The sequence below is a fragment of the Indicator indicator genome, chromosome 3 (assembly GCF_027791375.1).
Source record: "Indicator indicator isolate 239-I01 chromosome 3, UM_Iind_1.1, whole genome shotgun sequence".
NCBI classification, from domain to species: Eukaryota; Metazoa; Chordata; class Aves; order Piciformes; family Indicatoridae; genus Indicator; species Indicator indicator.
This window is the reverse complement of record NC_072012.1, coordinates 12909938-12928092: the sequence shown is the minus strand read 5'-3', so window position 1 is coordinate 12928092 and position 18155 is coordinate 12909938. Positions and strand designations below refer to the sequence as shown.

General features: G+C 44.0%; 1 protein-coding gene across 1 annotated transcript in view; it reads right to left on the bottom strand.

The window, feature by feature from the left end:
* Positions 1-18155, bottom strand: part of PLXNA4 (plexin A4) — a 497373-nt gene that overhangs the window by 57990 nt on the left and 421228 nt on the right. Inside the window, exons 14-18 of the mRNA XM_054399894.1 lie at positions 16946-17082; positions 14635-14802; positions 7915-8008; positions 5079-5318; positions 4165-4311 (exon numbers count right to left, since the gene is read on the bottom strand). Coding sequence (XP_054255869.1) covers positions 4165-4311; positions 5079-5318; positions 7915-8008; positions 14635-14802; positions 16946-17082 — 786 coding nt within the window. The remainder of the gene's footprint in view (positions 1-4164; positions 4312-5078; positions 5319-7914; positions 8009-14634; positions 14803-16945; positions 17083-18155) is intronic.

The following is an 18155-nucleotide window of genomic DNA, read 5'->3' as shown; positions in this document are numbered from 1 at the left end:
TGTGAGGAAGTGTTTCCCAGTATCTATGCACTGAAAGCTGTTGCCTTTTACCCTAGACCTCTATCCTACATTTTCCAGCAAAATTTGCTCACTGGCTTGCACATTTTCCTTCCTGTCACAATAGATCGATATCTATACTGATCAATATCTATCAATATCTCTATATTTCTCTTTATCTTTTATATTTCATGTTCTGTTTCCAACAGTGGCCCTTTTCCTCCAAGCCCCACACTTGTCTGAGTTGATTCCAGGAGTATCAGCCTAGAATCAAACAACCCCATCCCAATCCCCAGTGCAGGTCCGTCCTCAAAGCTCACAGAACAGCCCGTCTCCATGGGTGGGACTCCTCTCACCAAACATTTGACACACACATCTGAGTCAGTCAGACATCACAACATGCTTTCAAAGTCAATACAAAGAAAAACCACTTTTTAGGATGTGATTTATGTGAGCTGCTTTTGACACCTGCATTGACATTAGGATGAGTCATTTCATTCAGACGAAGTTCTCATGTCTCTCCATTAAGAGGATCTAGACTCCCAGAGGTAGGTGTCCAACAAAGTTAGCCCCATGCATTTGTCTCTAAAAGTGGTTTCTACAGTGGGAAGGTCTCACAGTTCACAAACCAAACTGCCATGATCTGAGGGAATCTGTTGAAGAAAGCCTGAAAAGCTTGTTATTGTGAGCATTTAAAAGAAAAACAAGCAAATATGTGGATACAGTTTTACTTTATTTCTTGGGCCAGTAACTGTTTCTGAAAGAAGCTATCTATAACTTCCAGAAGGCTGAACATGAGCCTTCCGTGTTCCCAAACAAGTCTGGCTACCCATGAAGTCTATTAACCCTGAATTTATCCTGAACTATCCTATGGAAGAGCCCAGTTTTCTCCAGCAAAGTCTTAGGGGCCAGTTGTCATGGTTCAGGAGTTCCTGTTGTTCAAAACCTGACTGTGGTAGCATCTTTGCTAGCACAATTTGCCCCAGCCCAACATAAGTGTCTAACTTAGGATGAGATGAATTGTGTCCTGAACTTCAGTTGTTATGTTTGACCATCTCTCCAATTCACTACATAAGGAGTTCAGTGTGACTTTCAATATGCAAGTGCCTTTATTAGATACCAGTGACCCTTCAATGGGCTCCATTTCTTCACTACAGACCTTTTCCAACACAGTTATAGAATCATAAAATCACAGAATCATTTCCATTGGAAAAGACCTGTAAGATCACTGAGGACAACCATCAAACTAACATCACCATGCCCACTAAACCATGGCCCAAAGAGCCATGTCTACATATTTTTTAAACACCTCCAGGGATGGTGACTCCACCACCTCCCTGGGCAGCCTGTTCCAACGCTGGGCCACTCCTTCATGAAAGAAATTTTTCATAATATCCAAACTAATCCTCCCCTGGCACAACTTGAGGCCATTTCCTCCTGTCCTATCACTTGATACTAGGGAGAAGAGGTCATGGATCTTCCTCATGCCTCTGTTTTCCTTGGAAAAGAGCGTCCTCTGAATTTAAGTCAAACTTTTTTTTAACCATTGCTCAAACCTTTGAGTTCTTTTCTATTTTTTTATATAACTGTCATCGTACAAAAGATAACTGAACTGGATCAAAAAAGTGTTGACATCAATGTGTGTCACTGTCTCTGTTCCTTCCCTTAGAAATAATCTCAGTATTGCAATGCTTGATTCACTCCCATGGTCCTCTCTCAGATCTAGGCCACCTCACTTTGCAAGCAAGGGTTTGTTCAGCAATTTTGTCAAGGTCACACAGTAAATCACTGACAGAAACAGAAGGAGGACCTGGGAGAGCTACCTGTCAATTATCCTGGCCATCAAAGTGACATTCATGTGAAACATGGGAATAGATTATGTACCAACTCAAGCAACAGAGATGCTGTGCCATGCTGGAGGAGGCATTTCCCAGCCCAACTGTCCCCCTGTTAAGTTCCAGATGCAAAGCCCATGCTTGAGCACTGGCCTCTATGGCAGGTGATCTTCCCAGCAGGTTCCCAGCCCAGATGCTGTCAAAGTATTGCTCAGTGTTGGCAGTTAAATGAGAAATCTGTAACTTGCCCCTAAAACTGATGCTCATTAACAGGCTTCGGTGGGATCATCTTCCCATGTTTCCAGCAGCATCTCCTGTTTGATCTGCATCCTCAAAAAGGGATTATTTTTTTCTGTGGCTTTGCTTAAGCTGTCCCAGACTGCACAAGCAGGGGAGTCTTCCCAATTAGTAAGATCTGATCAGATGTTCATCCTCCCTGATCCCTAGGGGCTGATTATTGCTCACCTGACTTTGAGTCTTCTCTCTCCAGGATTGGCTTTGCCCATCTCTGACTAACCATATGTTTAATTATATTCATGAAAATGACAGGGAACATATAATACCTTGTTCAAAAGCTTTGGTATTCACACAGAGAAAATCTCCCACTTCATTATTGCTCCTCTTGGAGTGTCTTAATGTGCTTTATAATCAATCGAGAGCCACAGTATATTGGCAAGGTTGAAAAGGATTATTACTTCTATTTTCCAGATGACAAACTTTGGCACAGAGAAGTTAAGGAGCCAGTATGAGATTTCCAAGCAGCAGCCACAGACAAGACCCAAAATGGTCATCAGAAGCTTTCTGCTTCCTAAAAGTTTCTTTTTAAAGAGCCACACCAAGTCTCCATCAACCACTATAAGTTTCACTGCATTGAAATAAATGTGACAGATACAGCTTTGGGAGGGCAACAGGGAAGGGGAAAAAAGTTGATCACAAGGAATGAGAAACATTGATCATCCCTATGTCTGATGTCGGCTGTTAGCATTGGTTGTCTTTCCATCCACAGCTCAGATGAGTTTGCTGATGTGCTGTTTATCAAGCAACAACATTGAGGGATGCAAATTACTGAGTGGAAAGCAAAGAAGGAGTGAATAAATCAATGGTGAGAGAAGAAGAAGTAGCTCCCTCTGATGTAATCATTAAATTCATTTTTCACAAGTTCCAGGAAGGATGTGCAGGAGCATACTAAGCTGTCTAGATGTCAAAAACTCAAAGTCCAGTCACACTATCATCCATACCCTGGAAAATATTTTCTCTTACATAAAGGCAAGTTTTAGCCACCAGTATGTTACTAATTAATGAAGACTGTGCTGGATTTAATCAACTGTGACACGTAGGAAGCATGTTCCAAATATAAGAACTTGCATGAGTGTACAGGCTGGGGGATGAAGGAATGGAAAGCAGCCCAGAGGAGAAGGACTTGGGGATGCTGGTGGATGAAAAGCTGGACATGAGGTTGCAATATGTGCTAGCACCCCAGAAGCCAACTGTGTCCTGGGCTGATCTCCAGCAGCATGGACAGCAGGTAGGGGAAGGAGGGGATTTTTCCCTCCTGCTCTGCTGAGCCCCCACCTGCAGTGCTGGAGCCAGCTCTGAAGTCCTCAGCACAGGCTAGACCTATGTGGCCAGAGGAGGCCACACAATGATCAGAGGACTGGAGTCTCTCTGCTGTGAGGACAGACTGACAGAATTGGAGTTGTTCATCCTGCAGAAGAGAAGGCTCCAGAGATACCTTCTAGCAGCCTTTCAGTACTTAAAGGGGCCTAGAAGAAAGATGGGCACAGTCTTCTAGGCAGGACCTGTTGTGACAGCACAAGGGGTGATAGTTTTAAACCAAACCAGGCAAATTTAGGCTAGATCAAAGAAAGAAATCTTTCATGATGAGGGTGGTGAAATACTGGCCCGGGTTACCCAGGGAGATGGTAGACATCCCATCTGTGGAAACATTCCATGTCAAGTTGGATGGGTGTCAGAGCAACCTGATCTAGATGCAGATGCAACAGGGCTGGATTAGATGACCTTCAAAGATCCTTTCCAACCCAAATCATTCTATGATTCTGTACAGAGCATATAAAAAGAGAGACAAACTTCCCTACAGGGTCTTGATTGTGAAAGGCTTCTTACTGTTCATAAAGATGTCCATCTTACTTTTCTACTTCTCCAAATTACTCTTGATGAGGATATTATGCCAGGAAGAGGCCCTGATGTTTATGGGACCTACAGAAGACAAATGGTGATGCAAAGTCCTGGGAGATCCCTGATCATTCTTCAGCATTGGTATGCCCTTCCAACCCACCCATGGAGGAAAGCCTGAGGTTTAAGCACTACTTACCATCACCTTGTGCCTTCCAGTGAGGTTTGGAGACTCACACAGTAGCTGCACATCTGATACAGTCACTGCACAGGGCTTCTCACCAACCAAAACGGTGTAGTTCAGCTTGGCATTCCCTCCTGCCACTGGTGGGATCAGGTTCTTGCCCTATATAAAAGGGACTATCACCATCTTCCCCCACAAAACAAACACATCAGGAAAGAGTTTGCCTTCCACCTCTAGTTTGCTCCTGTGACACAAGTTGTACACTGCATTTAACAACTGTGGTCCACCTCTAGCTAACACAGAGGAAAAGCCAATTTAGAAAGTCATGGAGAGGACACCATGGATGGATAGAGATTGCCATCAGTCACAACAGCCTGTTCTGTTCCAGTCTCTCATGGGAACAAAAATCACAAATTTTGCATAAGTCTTGCACAAGCAGACTCTCCCAAAATAAATTCAGGCCAGCAAACCAGACCTCTTTCCAAATGGGCAAGAAGATGTTCTGCAGGCATCTTCTTTTCTTTGCACCTCTCCCACTTACAAGTGATAATATGGAAATGTTTGACCATAAAGTAGGTCCAGTAGGACTTAACCAGGAATGAGAGGAAGAGAACCCAAGAAAGAAGATGACTTGGGTATTTAAGTGCCAGCCCTCTTGCAGTGGTAGAAAATGTTCTTTGGTGAACAGCAGTGGGTACAAATTTGGGGTGCATACAGGAGTTTAGGTTTGTCACTTACAGGCGTTGGAAGATGCTGATTTGTGTTTGCACATGGTGACCCAGATATGATAAGATATGGTAGGTGCAATGAGTGAAGGAATTTTCTGGGATGCAATTGGGATTGCATCAGGAGACCACTGTAATTCATGAGGTACTGGCAGACATGGAGAGGCAATGTTTGTCCTTCCTCATCCAGTCCTTGCTCCTCACCTTCAGTATGATGGGACTTCCCGGCTTCAGCTCCAGGATCCCTGAGGGATTGAAAACCTCAAAGATTGGGTTTGGGTAGTAGGTGAAGTTGGTTTTGTTGAGAATCAGCAGAGACTGCACATTGTCAAGGATGAAGCCAAACTCTTCTGGCCGCTCAGCGAGCTCAGACTGGTGATTTGGGTCGACAGCCAGCGCTGGGGCCTGGCAGGTCATCTCTGTGCTGTTTTGCACCTCACAGTTCTGGAAGAAGAAATCCAACACAAGGAGAGTTTAATAGAAACTGCCCCCAGCCCTCCGGGTGGGAAGATACCTTCCAGTGAGATGTCACCCCACCTACTGCCAAAGGACAGGGAGAAGAAAACCTCCTTATTATCATGAGAGAGATTGGTGGTCCACTACTTTAAAACATAACCCAAACTCATCACACAATCAAGGCTGGGAAAGGATTAGGAAAGTTTCACTGTGAGTGTGTGGTGCAGTTTGCAGCACAACTGAGCATTCTGTGCCTCTTTCCTGAGGGAGCTCAGCCTCTGGGGCTGCCATTGTCTGCACCTTCCTCAACTTAATTTCCTTCTGGAAATAGAAAGTTGGGGTATTTTTGTTTGGTTGGTTGGTTTGGTTGGTTTTGGTTTCTTGGTGTTATTTTGGGGGGGGGGGGGGGGGGGGGGGGTTGTTTGTTTGTTGAGTTGTTTTTTCTTGTGTGTAAAGTGTATGGCCAGTGCATGCTCAGTTGTGCCCAGGATTCCTGTTTGAACATCAGGTTACCTAAAAGGAATCCCAGAAAGCTGGAATTGTGAAGACAGTGGAGTAGGTCTCATGAGACCCTGAAGTTGGCTTCCAGCCCTGTCAAAGACCTGCTTCTTTTCTGTATTAGAGAAATGGGTAACAGATTGTGAAAGATGCTTTGTCCAGAATTCCCATTTTAAACAACTAGGAATTAGATGTCTGATTGTCCTTTAGGATCTGAGCCTTCATCTTTCTACATCATGGTTGCTAGCTTGATGCATCCTGGTCTCACCAGGAACCAGCAGGCTCTGTGGGGAAACAGCACCATCTCCGTGGGATCCAAACTGTACTTGATATAAGAACCTTCTCCAAACTGACTGAATCCTCCAGCACTTAGAGCACACTTATTATCACAGCTAGTGTAGCTCAAGTGTTAATATTGCTCTGGTTCAAATCAATAGAGAGATAAGTGCCCTGGATCAGCTAGTTTCACATTGTGAATTAAGTCAGATGTTCTCTGCTGTAACAGCTTTTACAAAGAAGAAAAGGCACCAGAGTACTTCCCAGCATAAAACTGATGGGCAGTTCTACATAAGCATCATGAGATGATGAACAGGCTTCATCATGTACACAACACCATGATTGTGTCAGGCAAGAGTTGGAGTCCATTGGAATAGTAAGATGAAGCCATGCAGGTTTCTAAGTCTGCAGGGCAGCTGGGTAAGCATTGAGTTGGGCTGTACTCAGGAATGGAACATGTTACTAAAGCATATCAGGGAATACACATAATCAGTCAGACCAGGGTTTTCCCAGAATTCATGAAGGACTTGAAAATTGTCAGTCAAGAGCCACATCAGGCCTAGAAACCAACCTCAACAGGTATTTTATGAAATCTGGTGAAGTGTGGCCATGGTTCTATTGGGCTGATGGTTGGACTTGATGATCTTAAAGGTCTTTTTCAACCAACTGTTGTTGGTTGAATTCTGTGATTCCATGACAATTGCTTTGGATTTGGCTTTATGAAGAAAGATACTAGTTCATGCCAGAGCTGAGATTAACCTCAAATTTAGGTGTCTCAATATGCAAACTTCAGATGCAAGTCAATCTACCTGATATTCCTCCATTTTCTTTTTGAATCTACCACAGTTTCACCATTGCTCATGTGGGCAGCAGATTATTTAAAGTCTACAAAGTGCTTTGAGATTCTTGGGTGGAAAGTCTATGGAATAATCTTTAAATATGCAAAAAGGAGACAGTCTGGACTTTCTGCCTCCACTTCAATTAGTCCTTCTGCTGCTTTTACTTTTTGGAGCCTCATCTGGGATTCTCTTTCACAGTTTGTCCCAGAAAGTGCCTATAATCAGTCAACACCTTTTCAGATGCTGTTCCGTGGCCATATCCTCCAAAATACTGTAGGTGTCAGCAGGTGCTTCCTGCTCCTGAGTCTCCTAATTGGAGGTGCTAACCCTACACCTTTTACAGTTCTATCAAGAGCTGCTCAGCATCTACTGGTAATTGATTCCTTCAGAAAGAATTATCCTCCCAATCCTTGGTAAAGTCTTGCTGACCTCTGCAGAATAGTTTCTGATTCCTCAATGGACACTGAGAGTTGAATTCAGCTGCAAATCTAGCTGGTTAAACCTGGATACACTCTTGTAAGACCCTAAATAGTCCAGGGATTTGACACAGTAGTACCAAGAGGATCATTCACAGTCCCTTCTGATCCCAGCATGCTTAACTAATAACTTAATTTGAATCTAATTATGCATAGGCATGGCTAATAAATACTGTAGGTTGTATGTGGGACAAGAGAGAGGACAGATATCCTTGAACCAACAGAATAAACAGGCTTGGGAGCTGAATCCCCCTTCATGATGCCTCTTTCTGTCTCTTCTTTGGTCCAGTGCCCCTTCATGGAGAGAGGATAAGGGGATCTTTCTGAAAGCATGTCATCTCATCTTTTCTGGATACAATAGAACATTTCAACCTCATCTCATCTTTTCTGAGTATAATAGAAAATTTCATCATCTAGAGGTGTCAGCCACCTCCTGTCATCCCCTTGGACATGTCCCCTCTTGTGACTGATCCCCAGCTCAGCAGCTATACTCACATTGATGTGTTCCTTTCCACCGTGCTTTGCCCGGATCTGAGGGTTTTGGATCAGGTCTAGGTGAGTTCCCCACACTGCAATGGGTGTGTTGCCACTAGAGAAAAAGAAATGAAAGATTTGCATAAACCCAGCTAATAGATGTCAGGACTGATTGCACCATGAGTGGGTGATTCTTAAATGTTGATTGCAAAGTGTCTGACCACATTTCACAGTCCTATAGGAAGGGAAATTAAAACGAAACAAAGCAAACACTTTTTTTTCCTTCCGTAAGGGGAGAAAGAAGCAAAATCACAGGCTTGCTAAAACTGTCACATCAAACAGCATCTGATTGTTTGTCATTGTTAGGATTCAACAGTCACAACTTTCAGTAATGACTGGAAAATTTAACACAGGCTCTTCAGAATGATCTACATACTCCTCCTCCTCTATATCACTTAAGGAAAAAACCCTCATAGATATCATTCTGTGCAACCAGCTCCTGAGAATTCAGCACTACCTTGGTTAGTGACTGTAGTCTCATCTTACATATTAAGCCTGCTATAAAAACATCACCCTAAATAAGATAATATCACCTCCATAAATCCACTTGAGTGCTGCCAAGAAACCAGGTGTTGCAGCATCTAGAAGAAACAGAGCCAGTCTTTAGATGTGGTGTGCATAAGGTATTTGCTCAATTTTCATTTGGTGACCCAGACAGATAAGCTCTGTCATGTTAGAGACAATATTTGACAAAATATATGTTTCCAGTCATTTTGTTCCTTTGTTCAGGGAAGGGCTGATTTCCTGAGAAAGATGATTCACCCAAGCCACAACCTTGCCTTTGGTAGGTGTTCTTGCTCTTATAACGTCACAGCCCAGCTCAAGATGGAGAGAAGATGAAGCCCTTCTTATTCCCTGCAATTGCTCTCACCAGAAGGAAACAGTTTTCAGAAACACCCTTCTTGCCTTTCCCTTGTCTCTTCCAGCTGCAGCCAGCAGTGCTGTTTGTGAGACTTCTGGGAGCAGAAGGAGGAAGGAAACTGCAAACGAACATTCCCAGGCTTTGGTAGGAGCTGATGTGTGGGTTGGCTTTGAATGATGTATTGAGGAGAAAGGTTCACTGTAGGACACTTTGGCCATCCCAAATCAAAACAGCATTGCTATACCAGGGTGTGCTCTCCCATTGCAGAACTGTGGTGGACACAATGGGATGCAAGGGTGAAGAGTTATCTGAGAATGCAAAACCCTCAGCTGTCAGGGCTCACACAGCCAGAGCAGGATGAGGAAATGTCATCTACAGAAAGCTCCATCTCTGAGAGTTTCCCAGGGTCAGGAGTGCTCTCAACAGTTTCAGCACCTGCCTCCATAACTCCCCTTGGAAACTGTCCAGGCTGCAATTTGTTTCCTGGAGTAACCTGCTGAGAATGGGAGGCCATGTGGAAATTTGTGGGATTAATGAAAGAAAGCTCAGAATGCCTTTCCTGCCTCCAGGTAACCCTACCATAATTGAAAGGTGAAACAAGTGCATTATAAATGAGAAAAGACCAGAGAATATACATATTGTAAGGAGAAAGCCTGTGTTGGCCAACAGATCTCCAGTTCGGACCTCTGCTTTCCATGTTTCCCATTTATCTTCCATTATTAAACAGATGGGGCAGGTGGGAATTAATGCAAATATACATCTCTGCTTGGCAATGCAGCTATCAGGTTTCAATGAGCTGGCCACAGTTAGCAGGGATTATGCTTGAACCCCTCTAGTTACCTCCACACTGATAAACCAAGTGGCCAGGACACCAGCTCAAACACTAGCTGGTGGCCACAGATGCTGATAAGGTGTTAAGAACACCCCAAGTGATACCTAATCGTGGTTCAAGGGATAGCAAAGGTCACAGAGCACATCCAACAAGCTGGATATTTGAAACTAAATTGCCTTTGAAGGAGGAAAGATCATTGGGGGTAAGGATGAGGGCTAAGCATGCTGGTTGGCTTCAGGACCAAAGAACAGACCTGGATGAAGTACTTATAAGTTTTAACATAGATTGATGGAACATTTCACAGATTCACAGACTGATAGAATGGTTAGGGGTGGATCATCCTAATGATCCTTAATGATCATGTAGTTCCAACCCCCCAAACCTGGCCTTGAACATAGCCTAGGTGACCAAGGAGCCTGCAAATGTGAAGTCATGACCTGTGACCTCTGCCAAAGAGCAACATCACAACCACATGGTGACACGTTTGAGAGGTCCCTTATGGTCCTCTATTCAAGCAATGCCTGCACAGACTGATCCATGGTTAGGACAACATTTGACCTTGAGATTTACAGGGTACCTCAAGTTCTTGCTGTCTGAAGTATTCAGCTGCAATGGGAAGTTTCTAATGGGAATTTTTATGGGACAAAACCACACCTTGCCATTTCCGTAAGACCCACTTGGATGGTTGAGTTTTCTTGAAGGCACACAGGATCTCTTCTGAGTCACACATCTACTAATAAACCCTGCATTACAGGAAAAATATTCTGTCCCCAAAATGAGGGGTTAGACTAGATGGCTTTTAAAGGTCCATTCCCACCTAAATCATGCTATGATTCTGTAGAAATCAGCTTCACATCATGGATTCCTGAAATCATCCAAGAAGAGCTCGCTCACCAGAAACAAGAAAAGAACTGCATAAACCAAGTTGTTCTTCCTCCACTGTCCTGGTTCTTCTGGATTTTTGGTTGTAAGCCTTTATAATTTATATTATTTATTATTACTATTACAAATCTCTGGTGATTCAGACTAGAAGGGATTTTATATCTTTGCCCAGATGAAAGTTTTACATGTTCCAGACCTATCAAACGTATGCCCAGGCACACAGATATATGACTGTGTGCACACACAGAGAAATCCTGCTATTTAATCAACCAAGCCTGTGCACACAGCTTTAAGCCCACGTGTCAAAAATTCTCTATTTGGTTTGGAAACCAAGCTTGAAGGGTCAGATCACAGTTATTGAGCATTGCCACAGCATTTCATCAGAAAGGGGCCTTTTGTCTAAAAAAGTCAAAGCAGTTCTTTGTGCTAAAGACACAAAATCAGCCCCAAACCCTCTCTGGCTTGCAAATCCAGCAAATAAAACTGTCACTTGCCTTTGCATTAAAGCCACCAGCCACTGTCTTTTGTGTCTGTGGTTAAATGCTTGCTCATGGCCACTTTTGGACCAGGTGGGATCAGAGCCTGGAGACATGCTGCTGCCCAGCAAAATAAGAGAGGTGCCAAGACTACGAAGCTTTCTTAATTTAACTCCCTATTGTCCCAACCCCCCTGAGTGTAATTTTCTGTCTGCAGACTCAGATAATTGCTGGACATAAATCAAACCCAAATCAAAAGTATTAATGGAGCCTCATGAAATTCTAGTTACCTGCCATTCCAGTGTGACTCTGGGTTTTGTGGTTCTCTTTGGCTATGGGAGTAAATCAGCAGTAATCTTTTCTTTATTGTCTTGGAAAATGGCACTTGAGAAGGTTTTAAGCGAGGCTGGGTGCATTCATTCACTAATTTTGCAAAGCTGGTTTAGTAGCAATCTATCCCTCAAAACAGCTTAGCCCTACAGCCCTACAGGAGTGATGAATCAGAGAAGCAGAGTGGATTTGCTGTAATGAATCACACTGCATAACAAATATACTGAGGAACAGCCTCCTCAGTCTATCTCCAGATTTACGTGTCCTGACTAACTTATGTCTTGCTTGATTCTCAGGACTGGAGTTGGCTGCATTTGGATACAGCTCTGTGTGGAGGCCTTACTCTAATCATGAATAACATCACAGAATTGTTTATGTTGAGAAAGAGCTTTAAGATCACTGACTCCAACTATTACCTAATTCTACCAAGTCTGGGGCTAAACCATGTCCCTCAGCACCACATCTCTGCATCTTTGAAACACCTCCAGGTATGGAGATGCAACTGTTTCCCTGGGGAGCCTATTCCAATGTTTGAGAACCCTTTCAGTTTCTTCTAATATCCAAACTAAACCTGCCCTGGTGCAACTTGAGGCCATTTCCTTATGTCCTATCACTTGTTTCTAGGGAGAACAGTTCCACCCCCACCTGGCTCCAACCTCCTCTCAGTTGTAAAGAGCAAGAAAGTCTCTCCTCAGCCTCCCTTTCTCCAGGTAAAACAACCCCAGTTCCCTCAGCCACTCTTCATAAGACCTGTTCTCCAGACCCCCTCACCAGCTCCACTGACCTTTTTTGGACACACTGCAGCATCTCAATGTCTTTCCTGTTGCAAGGCACACAAAACAGAACCCAAAATAAAACTCAAGGTGTGGAGTCACCAGTGCTAAGCACAAGGGGATAATCGCTTCCCTGGTCCTGCTTGTCACATTCTTCCTGATACAGACCAGGATGATGTTGGCCTTCTTGGCCACCTAAGTATGTTTTTCTTCATTATGATCTGCTGTACAGAGTTCCACAGAGAACAGTTATAGTGCTTATATTTGTCCCTAACACCCTGAACTACAGTGGTAATCCTGGATATTGCATCTTCTCTTTCTGCACCTTCCCACAAAGTTATGCACCTTCAGAGTGATTCAGAAGTACACAAGTTGAAGATGTCCCTGCTGACTGCAGGGGGGTCAGACCAGATGGTGTTTAAAAGTTCTTTCCAACCCAAACCATTCTGTGATTCTAAGGAAGAGTGAGTAGGCCTGGTTAAAATTAGGCACCTGCTAAAGCTCAAGTGGATTTCTTCTGATTTCAGAGGCACTGAAGGAAGCAAAGGGTAGACGTTGTACCTGAATGATGAGACAGAGTCCCTAGCAGCTATGCATACTGCAAGTAAGCTGGCACCCATTAAACCAGCACCTCTTAATTTCCTTTATGCTGGGAGGTGGGATCCAGGGCAGTAAGCAATGAGATACAGATTATCTGCACCACTGGCTCAGGCAAAGCTTTATCAATACAGCTGAAGCATCTCCTTGGCTGCTGCTTTGTCTCTGGCTGTCAGCTTCAGCAAAGAAAGAGGAAAGAAGAAGGCTGAGGGGAGACCTCATTGCTCTCTATAGCTCCCTGAAAGGAGGTTGTTGTGAGGTGGACTCAGGTCTCTTCTCCATGGAATCAGGTAATAGAACTAGAGGAAATGGCCTCAAGTTGCACCAGGAGAGATTTAGGTTGGACATTAGAAAAAATCTCTTTCCTGAAGGAGGAGTCAGGCACTGGAACAGGTGGCCAAGCCTTCTGTGCTCCTTGATTCTATGAAATCAAGGAGCAACCAGCCTCTGGAGAACTTCTCTCACCTCCCAGCCAGACCTGAGGCCAGGTGGAAGAAGGTCCCTGTGTTGCAGCTTTCCTGGGCATCATAGGGGAATTCACTCTCCTAGTCTGTCAGGACTGCACCTTTTCAGTCACTGAACTCACTTCAGTAAGGAAGGGAGTGAAGTGATTTCTCATTTCCCTAACAACCCGAACTCTGACTGCAAATAAAACCCCCAGATGGAAAATCCAGACACTAATGCTTCAAGCCCAGTGTGCAAAGATTCAATCCAGCTAAATGGGTAAATTCCCTCACGGTAATTAAAGGCACTAATTGATTTGCAAAAACATCTTCTGGATGGGAGCTGAACTGGGGGGATTTACAAGCCCTACTCCTATTAGGGCTTGTAGATAGTCCCCCAGATACTCCAGTCAGTCCAGTTTGACAGGGAAGCAGAGAGCTGCTGTGGATGAATAAGGGGAGACAAAGATTTCTTATTTTGTATCTTTTCAAGGAAATACCAGTTCATTTAATGGCCAATTTCTCTATTTCTGAGATTGTTTCTGCAAGCTTTTGAGAGCATTTGGGTATTGCTTTGATGTCTTCCACAACCAGAGCACCTGTCAGACACCTTCATGTGAACCTTCTGAATTCACCAAAGCATCATCAATGGGGTGAAGAGAAAAAGGGATGCCTAATGAGGAGGAAGGCTGTTTGATAGGGCAAAGATCAGTGCTCCATTTGTGTTTCATCTCAAGAGACAGCCCTGAGGCTTTCAGGCATGATAGTCAAACAAGCAATGCTTAGTCCTAAGCCAGCAAGTCCACAAAGGCTTTGGGAAAGGTAGAAACTGCTGCTTTCAAATCCAAGATTCACTTCTCTAAGCACAGTTATGTGCCTGGGTTTAAGTGGACAGTGACAGGTCCTACTGCCATGAAAATCTGTGGCCTCAGCCCAGTGCAACCTGAAACATGATAATGAAAAGAAGCACTAGGAACTGAAACTTTTAGAGACAAAGCTGTGTAGTTTACCCAGGCTCAGGGACCTGTAGTACTACTCAGACAGGGAGAATCCTGATGTTGGAGATAAATCCTGGGCTGAGGGTAAAGAGGTTGAAGCCTTCCTGCACCTACTTTTGTAATTAAAGCCTTCCTGCACCTACTTTTGTAATTAAAGCATGAAGTCTCCAAGGCAAGCTTCTGGTGAACATTGGCAGCTGGATTTTGCTGCATTAAGCCAGGAAGCTTCACTTTGGTAGTGAAGGCAGGGTACAGAATCCTCTGGGTTTGAACTACACAGAGTTTGTTTGGATAAAGCACTCAGCTTGTACTCATCCCTCACAAGACTCTGGAAATTTTGTGCCAGGACAGGCACACATCATGCATCCAAGGTGCTACAATGACTGCATTTTTTTTTTTCTTTTTTTTGTATCAAGGAGCAATTGAACATGCCAGTGCTGCATTAGAAAACCATGGGAGGTGGTAAGTGGTGTCTACATGATGCTTACCTGAAAATGCTCCACTCTGGCTCAATCCTCAGGATGGTTGGATCCTCTACATATTCATACTGCAACTCCTGATGTATCTTGGCCTTGTCCACTCTCACAGAGACCTTCACCTTCTCAAAGCCTTCATCTGAGGCAGTGGTGTTACAGACAATGTGCTTGGTGGATCTCCTGCGGGCAGAAGGAAGTAAATATAAACAAGGTGCTACCATCAGCAAAACAAATGGCACTAAAAAGAGCCCAGGTACTTAGTCTTATGTCCTGTGACCTTAACCTGAAGCTCAACAGCTGCATGAATATGTTGTGAATGGTGTGATACATTTATCTGAGGAAGAGACATTGCTTTTTCACTAATTTAAATAAAATCACAAGAGCCACTATTTCATAGCTCTCTCAATAAAACCTGAACTCCAAGGGAAGTCCAAACCAGACCTCTCTCCAGAACTATTTCTGTGTGTTTAAATACTTGATGGATGTTTCCTTCCTGCCTGCAGACTTATGCAGCAGCAGCAGGTCATAAAAGGGGGTGTTTGCACCTCAGCTTTCCCATCTGGGGTAATAAAGTTTACTTTGCATGAGGGCTGTAAGCCCTGTTTAAGTGCAGTTTGCAGCATACCTGGGACCTTGGCATGGAAGGTGATAATACAGTGAAAAGCATTTAATGAATATACTCAAAGAGAGTTCTGCATAAACCTTTCCTTTTGGACAAGGCTCAAAACCAGCTCCGGGTCTGACTTTTGCAGTGGCTTTTACCTTCCTTAAAGAGCCAAAAATCCAGGCTCCAAAAACCCTCAGTCTTCCCAGTATTGTGATTTGTGATGCAGATCATCTTACAGAACTATAGAATTGTTTTGGCTTGAAAAGACCTATAAGATCATTGAGTCAAACCATTGACCTAACAGCACCATGGCCATTAAACCATGTCCCAAAGAGCCATCTCTATGCATGTGTTTTTTGTTTTTTTTTTAACACCTCCATGGATGATGACTCCACCACCTCCCTGGGCAATGTATTCCAATGCCTGACCATTCTTTCAGTTCCAAAAAAAAAAAAACAAAAAAAAAAAACCCTAATATCCAATCCAAGCCTCCCCTGGTGCAATTTCAGGCCATTTTCTCTTGTTCTATCACTTGATACCAGGAAGAAGAGACTGACCTCCACCTCACTACAACCTCCTTTCAGGAAGTTGTAGAGAGCAATGAGGTCTCCTCTCAGCCTCCTCTTCTCCAGACTAAACAATCCTAGTTCCCTCAGTTTTTCCTCTTAAGACCTGTCCTCTAGATTCTTCACCCTTGTCATTGCCCTTCTCTGGACACACTCCAGCAACTCACCTCTATACTACAGAAAGGATAAGGCAGGGTGCATCCTTCCTTTGTAGTCACCTTCACTGACAGCACCCTCCAGGTGCTCTCCAAATTCTTCTGAAAGACCATGCTCAGTCCCTCCTAAACTCCCTAATATCTTCAATCATCATCTCCAAGAACCTGTAGTTCCCACTTGGCCTTTTAAATCACAAGCTATGACTTCACCCTCCTGAATTACAGATGCTAAATCACACCACAGTCATGGCAGGCAGCTGAAAAGGATCCCCACAGCCAGGAGAGGGAAATGCATTATCCCAAGACAGCGGTCCCAGGTCTCCTGTGAATGAGCCCAGTTTCTGCCAAGGGCATGCTAGAAGAAATATGCCAACTTCATCTTCAGTCTTCATCAATACTGGCAGCTAAATGTGTTGCACTGAGTAGTGTTGAGCTGCGGGAGCCCCTGGGAACAAGATTCAGGCTCATTCTCACAGGGATCAGGGAACATTCAGCAGGTAACACTGACATTAAGCCTCTCTGAACTACAATTGACCAGGAACCAAGCCAGAGCTAAAATGCTGAAAATCTTCCATTTCTTAGCACTACAGGGATAAAAGGGAGGTGTTTTAATGCTTAGAACTGATGTTGTCAGATTTTCTTTGTCACCTCTGTTAAAGCAGGGACAGGAAAATGAATCTTTTAAATGACATTCTCCCAGAGCAAGTAAAAATGCACAGGACCATGAAGAATTGTAGTAAAATTTGACAAGGAGCCACGGACAAAATCACTTCAAATACAAAACAAAACAGTGAAAAAAATCCTATTCTCCCACCCCAAAACCTGAACAGTAAGGTTGTGCATGGTGCAGAATGCAAAAGTCCCACTGCTGAGGAGACACAGTCACAGACAAAAGAGCACTTGACGGAGAGTGTCTGGGCTGCAGAAGTCACCTGACTATAATTGCTCACATCTTTGAGCCTTGGGAATGTTCACCAGGAAGGATTCATCTGTACCTGTAGAAGAGACAGGGTTGTCTCCCAAAGGTCACAATGACATTGCTGCCTGCATTGAGGTTGTTGCCTGTGATTGTCACCTGGGTGCCACCCGACACTGGTCCCCTCTTCGGCTTGAGATCAGAGAGTGTCAGAGTCTGTGAAGGAAAAAGGTCATGTTGAAAACACAGAAGAGGAGCACAGCTATCTTCCTTCTCTTGTCCTAGTGATGGAGAGAGGTAGGTCCCCCCCAAGGGTTAATCATATGTTAGCTGGAATTATGAAAATGACCAATAGAGGAAACAAGGATGACACAGGTCCTACTATAGACATAGAGGAGCCTAGGATGTTACCAGTCCTACCACAGACACCCTGGGATGAGTTCAGACCTAATCCCAGTCCGTTCTCCTCACCCCTGCAAAGTCAAGCTTGCCCTTGCACCTGTTCAGAAATGCTTTGTGCCTGCAGAGTCAGTTCCAGGCCTGCAACAGCTGCAGCCGTAATCTCCACTGCTGGTTTCACACAGCTCAGGTGTTTTTTTGCCATCATGCAACACTAACTCTTCAAGATAAACTGGGTCTTGAACTGGCTGATTGGATGTTAAAAAGGACTCCCCATCTCCAAAGTATGGAGATCACAAGCAATGAAAGTATTTGGGTCTTGAAAAGGTTATTCCAAACACATTGATCTGAGGAGGGCAGAGAACCTGCTCTATAGTTCCAGAGAGATGACTAAGAACTTTCCCTGTGCTCACAGGCCTTTTCCTGCAGAAGGAGGAGAGCTGTGGTTCAGAAGAGAATCTGAGACCTCCCACACGACCACCACTTGACCTTAAATCTTTCTCTTTTTCTTATCAGTCTTGGGTGTTGAGACAGTCTAGTACTGCATGAGCATCCCCCACTGATACAGCAAGGTGGTGTTCCTGTTGAGATATACCCTGGAATACCCCGGCCACAAAAGGAGCACTGTCCAGGTGAACGCTTTTTCCACTGACAGTCCAAGACTCTTTGCCAAGCATGACAGAAGTGTTAATATGTCCAAAAAAAGGGCACAATTTAGGGGCTCCAAATCTCAAACCTCTTTTTCTTACCCTCCTGCTCTCCCTTCTTCCCAAAATCAAGATGAAACACTTGCACTCTGAATGCACAGATCACCTGTTACCACAATGCAGAGAGGAGACATCCATTTTCAGGGAGAAATTTGGAGTTACAGTTTATTCTTTCATTTGCAT